Source organism: Rhamphochromis longiceps, linkage group LG3 (assembly GCF_057381845.1).
Source record: "Rhamphochromis longiceps isolate RC_006_pf linkage group LG3, R_longiceps_female_GT1.1, whole genome shotgun sequence".
NCBI lineage: Eukaryota > Metazoa > Chordata > Actinopteri > Cichliformes > Cichlidae > Rhamphochromis > Rhamphochromis longiceps.
In genome coordinates, this window is record NC_140559.1 from 61178 (window position 1) to 74285 (window position 13108).

At 38.7% G+C, this 13108-nt stretch overlaps 2 protein-coding genes across 2 annotated transcripts in view; one reads left to right on the plus strand and one right to left on the minus strand.

Moving 5' to 3' along the window:
* Nucleotides 1-13108, minus strand: part of LOC146672390 (Fc receptor-like protein 5) — a 155543-nt gene that overhangs the window by 22883 nt on the left and 119552 nt on the right. The window lies entirely within an intron of this gene.
* Nucleotides 2109-3722, plus strand: LOC146672392 (butyrophilin subfamily 2 member A2-like). The gene is made up of 3 exons (XM_085387037.1): nucleotides 2109-2169; nucleotides 3045-3395; nucleotides 3607-3722. The coding sequence occupies exons 1-3, from the start codon at nucleotides 2109-2111 to the stop codon at nucleotides 3720-3722; spliced, it is 528 nt and encodes a 175-aa protein (XP_085243163.1).

A 13108-nucleotide genomic window follows, 5' to 3' on the forward strand; every position in this document is an offset into this window, starting at 1 on the left:
TGAAAACATGATCACCATTTATTACATTTACTGTGCTCCTAGAAAAAAATAGTAATAGCGGCGACCCAACCACTTTGCCCCGGGGCTGCTCGACACATACCCGCGAGAGAGGCACTCCTCCCGGGGTGCAGCAGCAGCTTGGCCCGCTGATCGGGCGGGACCATTGTCGGTCCCTAGGGCCGTGAGAGGGTGCATTTTTTTTTTTTAGTCAACAGGGAATGACGTATTTGTTATCACGTGGTATCGGACGTGTGTGCTGGAAAAAAGGGGTCCCCGGTGATCGTGCCCCGGTAATCGTCGCGACTTACCCCGGCAAGATGCACTGTTTTCGGCCTAGAGGAGGAGCATTTGCCGCCTGGAGACCATTTTCTGGTCCTAAAAAAAAAAAAAAAAAAAAGGCGATCGAAATGAATGTTGGTGCCAATCTTTAGTCCATCTAAAGGCCTAATTATAATAACAATTGAATATTACTTCAAATGTTTTTTTTGGAAAATATTTAGTTTTTTGTAAAAAAAACAGGGCGCTCATGTAATAAAACTGGGATTTAAAGGGTTAAAACAACGAAAATATAATTAAAACTTTATATGAATATTTCAGGGAGAAGTAGTTTTAAAAGACTGACCAATTTAAAGTGGAAAAAAATATGAATATATAATCTTTTTATTGCACTTTTTGGGGCGGGACCATTTTTGGTCCCCAGGGCTCGGAAGGGATGCATTAGTGATAGTCGAGTGTGTTTATGCTTGTCTGTGTGGAGAGGATTGTTGGAATACTGATGATGATGTCTGCTATCACTGTCAATTGTCAGTAAACACTTCATCTGGTTGAGGAATCTTCACGTGACATATTACAAAGTCTGTATTATTAACTCTGTAATTAGGCGCCATTCTTCTTATTTTACGGCGCTGTTGTTCAATCGGGGAACGCTCTCTGTTGAGAAGAAAAGCATGAATTTGTTTGTATACGGATTATCCATTGTTTAAATGTCCCGGTAGTCGAAAAGGAGGCAGAGCTGCTGAGAAATGCCAGGAGCTAACTGGGCGCTAACCGTATCATTCAAATATATTGAATGTCGCAATGCTGGCAAAGAGAGGAAGTGATGTAAGATTTGCGCATGCGGGGTACCGATCGGGTTTCCGGTACGGATCGGGTAGCGACAAGCGCGAACGATCGCATGTCCGCCATTACCTGCCTGAAACCAGAAGTGACGTCATTTTCGCCGAAAATGTAGTGTTTTACTTGTAGGCCTTAAAAGCCTATACTGGTGTTTTTATAAGTCATGTTTGACTTTATGCTTTTCTGAATAGTTTCTGTGATGCTAAGAACTCAAATTGCACTGCTTTAAATAGTTTATTTTGATGCACATGCTGTTTTCTTTGCAAATTTGCATCATAAGATTGTTTTTCGTTTTTTCTGCATTATATAAAAATTGGTGTATCTCAAAAATAAAACTATGAAGACACTCAAAATAAATTTCCTGTGGTTGTAAACTACTTTTTTTGCAACTTTTTTGTATTTAAAGTTTTGAGGGATAAACCTCTTAAATTTCTCCAAGTAGAAATATATGTAAAAAACAAAACAAAAACGATTTTAAATTTTTTTGTAGTTTATTGCACTTTTTTGCAATTTATGTAGTTACTATGGACTTAATGCATACATATTATTAAAATGTGGGCTATAACAGTTGTATTGATGTATAGCAACTTTAAATGCTCCCTAAATGGCACTACAGCCTGTAAAAATATAAAGTAAGCTCTGGCGGCCTTGGTTCTATGGTAGGTCTTAAAGGGTTAAAGAAAACTTGTGGAGGATATATGTAAAACATTTGAGCTGAGAATTGAGGCTCTGTCAAGCTCACTTACTCAAATTTTAATTACTTCATTATTTTGCTGTTATTTCTCTTTCATGCTCAGACATGTGTCTCCCGCCTCTCAGCTTCACTCTTCCCACTATCTGGTTTCTTTACACCGCACACACACCCTCAACCTCAAGTCAAAGCAAGACTGTTTATATCAGTTACCTGACATTTACAGTGTTAGATTGTCTTCCTGACAATATCAGCATTCTTGGATTTTTAACAGCTGAACTTTGAAGTGGATGAAGAGAAAATGAGTGCAGTGACTGAGTCGCTCTGCTGCATTCTGCTGCTTTTTTTCTGCATGTTTTCCCGTAAGTACAAAATAACAGCAGCTCACTAATAACACTAAGAACAATTGATTGATTGGAGGAAGTAAGAAGCTGTGTGGAAATGGAGTAGACTATATCTTGTAGCTAAGTAACACATTTGGCAGTCCTGATATTTATTGCGACTGAAGCGAACCCTAATATAGAAAAAAGTCCACGACAGCTTATCTTTACATTTTTACATGTTGTTACACATTTTATTAATTTGTATGTATTACGTCGACAGCAACAACATAAACTGCTAAAAACTGCAATAAACTCAAAGAAATTACAATCATTTTTGTTTTTGTACACATTTTCTTTACTTACAACAATGTCAAAGGCGTTGAAGAAGAGGCTTGGGGCCACTTCATCCAGAGAACTGCTGCTTAATGGATATTTCCTCTTGTTCAGACTATTCTCTGTAGCGATGACTGTGAGCAGATCAGACCTGTCTGCAGTATTCAGCCCAGCCCATGTGGCACCAACAACCATCCTACATTCAAAGTCACTTATATAACCATTCTTCATCATTCTGATGTTCAGTTTGAACTTCAGCAGGTTGTCTTGATCATGTCTAAATGCCTAAATGCATTTGGTTGCTTCCATTTTATTGGCTAATTAGTCATTTGCATTAACAAACAGATGAATACAAAACGACAGGGATTGACCCAAAGTACTTTTTCGTAAAGGCAGTGAGATTAATAAGGAAAGTATATAAAAACTGATTTGAGAAGGGAATAAAACCTAAGATTTAAATGTAAAATATGATTAAAAATACATGAAATACAGCTCAGGAATCTCTGTTTGGTCCTCACTGTGAAGTGAACAGTTGTATTTTCACCTGTAACCTCTCTGCTCTGTATTGTTTCCTCCTTCAGACCAGGAAACCATCACAGCTGATTCTAAGCAGAATGTCAATCTCACATGTCAGGTACCAAATAAAACGGACCCCATCATTGTTGTAGAGTGGAGCAGAGCTGACCTGGTACCAGAATATGTTTTTGTGTATCGGAATGAGAAGCTTGATCTGGAAAACCAGCATCCATCCTTTAAGAACCGTGTGGATCTGCGAGACAGACAGATGAAGGACAGAGACGTGTCTTTGATTCTAAAGAATGTGACGATTAATGACACTGGAATATACGAGTGTCATGTCTTCATGAGTGCAACAAAAGTTCGTCTGAAGACCAAACCCATCTGCAACATCACCCTGAGAGTTGTTCCTCCAGGTGAGTGAGTAGAGTTGAGTGTGTGATTAGAGGTGAAGCTGCTTCCTGGTTGTTGATGTTTGTTTCTAAAGAAAGCATCTGGTCTGAGTGATGTGATCAGAGTGCAGTAGATAATGTCTGACAGCAGTTTGAAGAGGAAATGGATTCTGTTCTGTTCTTCACTCATCACCTACCTGACAGCTGACACCTCACACCTGTTTCTCACCTGCAGGTCAGCCAGGAGGAGACACAGAGGATGGAGGGAAGGAGGATGGATCTGTTGGACTGAAAGTTGGCCTGCCACTTTTAGGTGTGCTACTTATTGCTGCTGCTGTTGTTGTTTTTTGATAAAGAACAAGGTCAAGATTTATACCAATCTGGGCACGCAGTAGAGAATGAGCTGTAGACTTCAATCATGTAAAATGTGTTTCATCTCTGTCAAACCTCCTGTTTTATTGTGTTTATCAGTGGCTCTGTGAGCTTCAGTGTGTTCGTGTGTATTTTGTTTCAAGGTGCTGCTTAGTCTTTAACAATGCTCTGTAGTCAAAATGTTTAAAATGAGTCGAAGGTTTTCTTTTTTAAATATGTTCAGAAAGTGTGTGGGAAAATAATTATTGGATATTAAGTAGCGGAATTTCAAGAGCAGGACCACGTCTCCAACACGCTCCTTCCGGTTCCCCCAGTTCTGCAAGCTGTTGATTCTCATTTACGCGCCTCACCCTCCCTTCCTCCCTTTTTCAATTCTGTAACTTCTTCACTTCTATTAGGTACATGGGGATCTGCCAGGCCCGGGAACCGACGCCAATCCCTTTCAAGGCCTTCCCCAAACCATAGCTCAATTCATGTCCAAGAATAAACCTTTACCTACTTATGGATGGCGGTGTTCCAGTTTGACCACTTGGTGGCAGCTTTGTGTCTCTCTTATAATGCTGCTGTATGGTAGGCTTCAAAAGCCGAATGTTTTTCAGCTTTAAATCAGCCGAGATCCTTTGAATCTACCATTGTCTGTGCTTTGCTCCATTTTCCATGAATATTTCCTGAATTTCCCCTCACCCCAACCAGTCGCAGCAGATGATTGCGCCTCTCTGGTTTTGTTGGAGGTTTCATTTCTCATGAAGGAAGGTTTTCCCTACCCACTGTCACCCAACGCTTGGTCACAGTGTATCATCTGTTTTGGGGTCTTCTCTGTACTATTGTAGGGTCTTTATCCTTAAATACAAAATTGCCTGGAGGTGACTGCTGTTGTGATTTGGTCCTCTATAAATAAAATTGAATTTAACTGACGGACTGTAAACTGTTTCTTTTCTCGTGTTCAGCCACTGCTGGCAGAGAGAAAGAAAGTAAAACCTAAAAGGGAGTATCCTTCATCAAAGCTCCACCAGTCTCCTAGAATATGTTCACACGTACACGGGTTTTTTGAAAACAGATTTTTCTATGCATCTTTCGTCCAAACGTAAACTGCATTTTCAATCACTGAAAACCGAGATGTTTATTAACTCCTGCTGGGGTGGAGAGTTTCGAAAACTTAGTTTTTACATGTGGACGAGGAAAACAGAGATTTAATCTGACTATCTGCAGTTTTTAAACGCTTATATATGCACACAAAGTTACTGTACCTCCATTTAGAAAGACAGAGGCGTCAGAGCGAACTTCTACATTCACACTGATGTCGTCGTCAGTTTTTAACAAACTTGATTTTTTTTAAAGTTAAATTTAGGCCTGCTGTATGGATTTTGTTCATTCCTAAGTTGTGAGTCTACACCAGCCAAAATACTGTCTTTCGTTATTAACATTTGAAGTGATGAAGGCATGAAGGAAAAGTAACACAGAATTAAATGCTTTTCCAGAAAAACTTTTCAGAAGTACTGTGTAAAACCCTCTTTACTGTTTCCCTCCCAGGCTTCTAGACTTCTCATTGGACAACATTTCCACAGGGCTAAGATCTGGCATGTACTTGACAACATTTGACTGTGTTCTTGGCATTTAAATTGGACAGATATTTTTCAAAACTGCACCTGTGGACGGGATACTTAAAAAAAATGTACACATAAAATCTCTATTTTTAAAAAATACCCGTGTACGTGTGGACGCAGTCCTAGATTCATCACAATTGGACTGTTAGTTTTTTTAAGTAAGGGGTGTCCAACTCCAGTTCTCGAGAGCTACTGTCCTGCAGCTTTTAGATGCATCTCTACTCCAACACAGCTGAATCAAATGGTTGGATTACCTCTTCAGCAGGCTATCAAGTTTGGCAATGGCCTGATAACAAGCCATTCATTTGATTCAGCTGTGTTGGAACAAAACCCCCCTTAAAGAACTACCGGACCAAACCGGTTTCATTAAAGGTAGGCACTCATCAACAAATACACGCAGAATACTTAATTTTATAGACTACATGTAGTAAAAACATTGAAACCACGATATTGTCTCTAGATGCAGAAAATACATTTATATTTTTTATTTATATTTGCAAATTTACACAATTTTGGTTTTGGAGACTTTCATAAACTGGTTGAAAATATTACATAATTGCCCAACAGCCTGTGACAGCACAAATGCCCAAACATCCCCCAGCTTCTGTCTCCCCTTCACTGTTTGCAATTTTTATTTAATCACTAACAGCAGCAATCAGACAGGCTACAGTAATTAAGTGCAAAAAATGTAAAACATAAGATCAGTCTTTATGCGGATGTGTTACTTTTTCTCCAACACTCACAAACCACTCTCTGAGGTAATTACATTAATAAACTTATTCTCAAGTGTTTCATATTATTTGATAAACAGTTTTTCCCATTAATTGCTCCTTCCAAAATTCTTCTACCCCACTGCAATTTGGAAATATTAAATATTTAGGTATTAATGTTATTAATGAAACCACATCCCACTTAATAAAGAAAGTAGAAGATGATCTGTCTAGGTGGAAATCTCTACCCATATCACTCATGGGAAAGGTTGTGTCAGTAAAAACTATGGTCTTGCCAAGACTCAATTATTTATTCTTAGTGATTCTGAATAAACAATCAGTAGACACATTTAGATCTGTTCCGACGACCATTTATAAATTCCTTTAGAAAGATACACCAACGTGTATCAGTCTAAAAATGCTTTAAAGGACCAAGAACAAAGGAGGACTAGATCTGCCTAACTTTCAACACTACTTCCTAGCCAACAGGCTACAATCATTTTAGCATAGTTTAAAAATACCCTCAAAGATGAGCCCTGGCTAGATGTAGAACAAGCACTATGCAGTAATATAGATTGCAGACCTACCATTTATCAGGTCAAACATTAAATGACATGAATGCTTTAAAAGTATCAACATTGGCTCCTCTCTGACAGCATGGTGGGAGTTTCTAAAAATGACCTAGTTTTCATGAATCCCATGCAAATGTACACCCATCTGAACAATAGTGATGGGATTTTTGGCTCTTTTTAGTGATCCGAGCCGAAAGAGCCGGTTCTCTAAAAAGAGCCGAAACTCCCCGGCTCTTCAGGTTGCTTTGTTGCTTTAATTATTATTAACAACAATATAAAATTATGCACAAAAATAATTACTAATGTAAAAGAAATGTGGTTTTATTTATATATGTTTATATATAAATATATACAGTGGCCCCTAGACTCCAAAGCACATTTATTATATATTACACTTGTAACTATATTACAGTGTGATCCTCACACTGTAATATAGTTGTCATTTCAACGGTGTCTTTATTCTTATAAAAAAAGGGTTGGTTTAAAGAAATTGGCTAATGTCTGTTGGGTCAAGGCCTTTGTTTTAGTTACTATGCTAAAGTAAATGTCAGGGATTTTAAATTATTACTTTTACTATCCTTAGCTTGAGAAAGAATTCCCTTTACTACTATTCAGCATTTATAGTAGATATATTCATAGCTATTGTACATTTTACACAGTTTGTATGTCAGTGCAAAGTGTATTTCACCTCTTTGTTAAGGTTAGCAATAAATCTGACCTGGTTACAATGTTTTTACTCCTTTTTTATATAAACCTGTATTAATAAAGCTAATAATACAACCACGTGTCTAGCATTTAAGGTGGAGGTTAAGAGAGTCTTCACAATATCTGTTAGCAGAAATAATTTTTTTGATCTCACAGTCACAACTGATATTCTTATTTGGAAAAACACAAAGGGTATTTCTTTTTGACTATAAATGTGTTCTACTTGAAGCAAAAAACAGCCTTAACCAAAGTGCAGGTGTTGCCTTCTGATAACAACAAAGTGGACTCCACAGTTCTGGGATGTATGGGAAACTTGGCATTACAACACAGCAAGTGTTTTTAGTCTCAACCCTGTCACAACCTGGCTCAAAGGAAATGACAAGCAAGTGCGAGACCACACACAGGCTTTTGAAGGCTGTAAGATATATTTAATGAAAATAAGGGGAAGAAACTTAAACACAATTGAAATGATATAAAAGCCATAACTGAAGCCTCAAATAAACATGATGGATGCCAGGCGGAGAGAGACAGCCCGCCATGGTTTAGTCATGATGTCTTTATATACTGGGACTGCCTTTTCAGGTGTGCTGCATCTATAATTGGGTCAGCTCCACCTACCTGCAAGAAACAGGTAACAGAAAAAACAAAACAAGGCCAGCCCACTGGCTGTCACACTTGGACTAGAACAGCACCTACACCAATGTGGCTTGCGTCCACATACAGCTTGAAGGGCTGATCCAGACGAGGTGCTAAGAGCACTGGTTCAGAGCACAGTAAAACCTTTACATCCTGAAAAGCTTGCTGGCATGCTGCAGACCAAATAAACTTTACTTTGGCCTTGAACAAATCAGTCAGAGGAGCAACCACTGTTGAGAAGTTTTGACAAAAACAGCGATAATAACCGACCAGACCAAAAATCTCACGAGTTCTTTTTTGGTTACTGGAACAGGGAACTCCTTGATGGCCAACACCTTTGCATCAACCGGCCTCACATAACCTTGGCCCACAACCTTACCAAGATAGGTCACAGTTGCTTTTGCAAATTCACATTTCGCCAAGTTGATAGTCAGAGTTCCCCAAACTAGTCGTTCAAACAGAGTGCGAATTAGTGATGGGTCGTTCGCGAACGAAATGGCTCTTAGATCCGACTCTTTGAAGTGAACGACGCGAGCCGGCTCCTTATCGCGAGCCGTCACGTGGTTTTTTTTTGTTTTGTTTTTTTCTCTTTTCTTTCTCTCAACCTCTCTCTCGCACTTTTTTTCCGCTTCACTCTGCACGCGAGTCTTGTGCTTTATGCTGGGCAGAGGGGGGAGGGGCGGTAGTTACACTCAGTAGCACAGGAACAGAGCCAGAGGGAGAGAGAGAGAAAGAGCCAGGGACAACAACGTCACATTAGAAAGGTATAGTAATCATCCACAACTATTTTCGGTTGCAGATGATAAAGGATTCAGAAAGTTTATTCATGCAGGTCCATATGACAGAGAATATGCATGTTCTTTTAGTTTTCATATTATAATTTATATTTAATTGTGTTGTGGTTTGCAGTGTTTTGTGTTGTTTCACTTTAAATTTGTAAAAGGAAAAAGCGGAAAATTTAAATAGTTAAAAGTTGAAATGTGAATAGTTGATTTTTGTATTATATGATTTATTTATTACATTTTTTGTGGAGTGAATAAATAAAAGTATATTTACGGTGGCCCCTACAGACAAAGCACGTAAAAACTCCAAGACACGTACAAACTCTGAAGCACATACAAACCCTGAAGCACGTACAAACTCCAAAACACGTAAAAACTCAGAAGCACATAAAAACTCAGAAGCACATAAAAACTCAAAACACGTACAAAAGACAACAGAAGTGCTCCAGGATGCTGGGCGCAGTGTGGAGCTTTTGTTATCTTGTGGCTACACAAGCCAGCAAGTACCAACGACCGGATTTGGTGTGTTGTAGTAACAGGTAAATGAACTTTTTTTAAAATTTGAATATATATGAGTGCCTGTGTATAAATACACAAACAATACACACATGCTTTCAATTGTGTAATTTAAGTGATCTAGTAGCTCTGCTTTGGAAGTTCAGTTCATGCTAGAAATGTGTTTTATATTTATATATAAACATATATAAATAAAACCACATTTTTTTACGTTAGTAATTCCTTTTGTGCACAATTTTATAGTATTGTTAATAATAAATTAATTAAAGCAACAAAACAACCTGAAGAGCCGGTTCGGAGCCGAAAGAGCCGGCTCTTTTTAGTGAGCCGAACCGAAAGAGCCGGATGTCGTCAATATGAGGCAAAGGATAAGAATCGGGTTTGGTCACTGCATTTACTTTACGAAAGTCTGTGCAACAACGTGGTGATTTATCAGCTTTTTCAACCAACAAACATGGGGAAGCCCAGCTTGATGACGACGGCACTGCAATGTTGTTTTCCAACATGTACTGAACTTCCTGCTCATTTATTTTCCTCAGAGACTCTGTAGAACCTCTGCCAGATTGGTTTGGCATCACCCACATCAATATCGTGCTCTATCAAAGTTGTTTTAGAAGGTGTGTCTCTAAACAAAGTTGGATACCTTTTAATTAATGCAGACAGTTCTGCACGTTTGTCATCAGGCAAATGGCCCAACAGCACATCCAAGTTCTGAAGAGTTTCTGAATTCTTCAGATGACCAAGCAATAAAGGATCATCAGGTGCTGCCACATCCTCCCCCCCACAAGCAGTCAACGTCACTGCACAAGTAGTCAACGCTGGACTTGATGTGGAAGGAGAAATGAGAGAGCCTGATAAACTAACAGATAAAGGACAAACATGATATGGTTTTAACAAATTAACATGGCAAAGTTGATTTCTTTTCCTGCGATCTGGGGTCGCAATCAGGTAATTCTGTTCTGACAGTTTCTGCACCACAGTATAAGGTCCAGCAAATCTTGCCTGGAATGGTGACCCTGCAATTGGCAGCAAAGCCAAAACCTGGTCACCTTCACTAAACTGCTGCTTTTCAGACTGCCGGTCACGAAAATATTTCATCCGGAGCTGAGCCTTTTCAAGGTTCCGTTGTGCCAACTGACCTGCCACATACAGCCTGTGCCGAAAAGGTAATCTATCAAGTTCACTGGTGGTTCACCTGATAACCACTTATCACACAGCACTTTCAAGGGTCCCCGAACTTTGTGGCCAAAGACCAAGTCTTTTGGGCTAAACCAAGTACTCTCCTGGCACACTTCTCGTGCCACCAACAGAAGCCACGGTAAACCTTTCTCCCAGTCACTCCTCATTTCTGTGCAATAGGCATGTAACAAGGACTTCAGCGTTTGATGGAAGAGCTCTAAAGCACCTTGGCTCTGATTCCAATGTCTGTGATGAACTGAAGCCACTCTTTAGTCCTTCAAAATATTCCTGTACTTGAGGGTGTCCACAGAAATCTGGAGTTGAACTCATCCTGAACTGACTCAGCTCTTGATGTTCAACTGCAAGGCCACAGTCGCGTCCATCAAACCTAAAAGTACAAGAAAAAATTTTACTATGAAAATACTAGGAAAATGCTACAACATCCTTGTCTCTGTAGGGGAACAAAAGCTATGCTTAAAGTGACCAGGTAAAGTGGTTAAAGTAAAGTGGTTTTCTTAAAACCATTGAATAGAATTTAATAGAATAGAAAGTGGTCAGAGTTCCTGTAACTAGCTGCCTCTCGTGGTGCCATCTTGAACAATTGAGTTGCTGAAAACATTGGCCCATTTTTGTCATGCATTTAAGGAGATAATATCAAACAGCTTTTTATAAATTGTAGCACTGGAATCAACATGTGAAAAAAGTAGAGCTATTTAGTCCAAATTTTTGGTGGTGCAAACACTGTGGTGTCTGCTTTGACCATACAGTATGAGCAGACCAAGATCAAGTGCATAGATTAAAAGGTGGTATAAACTGTCATTTTTGTGATAACTACTTAAATTACAGAATTTTGATTTTTCACATTTTTAATTGACAAGAGTGATACAAACATGAGGCAGGTAATACATCACATCCGGTTTACCAGATGGACAACCTAACTGGGGGAATCAGGTTCGTGTTCCACTTCCTTTTGCATTCATTCAGATCCCTTTGAAGCAAAGCCATGAAAATGAAGCGCAGCAAGCACGTGTGTTCATGACTACCATTAAAGAGGTGCATTTCCCTAATGTCACTCAAAAGGTCCATCCAGAACTGGGTTATAAAAGAGACATAAAAACATAGTGTCAGTTCACAAAGCACCAGGCTTCAAAGCCTTACTATTTCTTACGTTTATGAAATTGTTTCTTGAGTTGATGTAAAGTGCGTGCATTTTGGATACTTTAGTTAGGTTATATTTTCTTATACCACAAATGACCATCTAACATGCACTTTCTCCAAGTGTTTCTTTTTTCCATGAGATTTCTATTCATCTTACTTTCTTTATTGACTATTTCAGTTTATATTTTCTATCTAATGCTTCTATGTAACATAATGGCTACACATTGAAGCTATAAAGGAAAGGCGGTGTGATACACAGCAAGGCTTCTGAATCACTGATTATATATTACAGCCACACTTTTATCTGGTTAATATAGTGGTTCCTGGCAACAATTTAAAACCTACTGCTGTTTTCTGAAGTACGAACACCAGCTTTCATTTCTTTGGTTTGTTGTTGAAGATCCATACATATGACTGGCAGCTCCTGCAAAAAAATCCTGATGAGATGATCGTAAGGCACAATGCATTGCTGCCATTGTCCCATTTTCAGTGCTGTAGTCTGTGCGAAGTCACACTGGTATGACTCCAAGCACACTGAACGTAGTGTTGAGTGACTTCTGGGTTGCTGTTAGTTGCTTTGCAAACCACCACAATACCTTCCGTGAATAGCTATCAATACAACCACTGATAGCCAAACCATATGGCTTTAATTTGTCATATGTCCAGGTGAATCGTAAACTCTTCATACAAACTTTTTCCTTGAGCGTTTTGGACTCCAGATGGGTCGAGCTCTGCCATCATTACCATGACATCATGCCTTTTCACAGAAAGATGGTGTTTCTGACGCAGTGTCTGCCATACTAAACGGTATCCATAATGTTGACCAGGTCCCTTCAGCTCTTCTAATATTGCACCGAGGTGAGTAATGTTTTTTTTTCGGGACAGTGATAAACTTTTTAATCTACATTTCAGTGTGGTCAGACTGATCTTCTGTTTATGTTTTGAGGCCAAAATGTCCAAAGTTTCATTATAGGAGTAACCGTCTCTGAAATATTTCTGAATGAGGTCTTCGATGGAAATGTTTTCTTGAATTGGTCCTGATAAACAAAAAAGAAATAAGATGGGAAATGGTAAACTAGATCTTCAGACAAGAAATGTACAGTTTTAAATAACAATGGCATTTTAAAGCCAATGTATTGTCTCATTATTAAACTAAATTAATATGCTGCTTCTTTGGGCCTCAGTAAATTCAAGACAATTAAGGTATACAACTATAACTCTAACCTAGACGACTAGGAATCTTCACAGATATATACACGTTACTGGTTTAAATGATTGCAAAATAACGCCTATGCAATTTATATAACATAAAAAATAATATAGTAAATAAGGATTGCTTTCAACTGTAAATAAACTGTAAACATCCAAATGGCAGCTTTGAAAACTGGTTGAGACAACCTTTTTTTTTATGTCTTATTTGTGAAATACTTACTGTTCTCGACAAACACCAAAAACTCAATATCTTTGCCACATGAACGTGAAAATGTTTTCTCTGAAACAAAA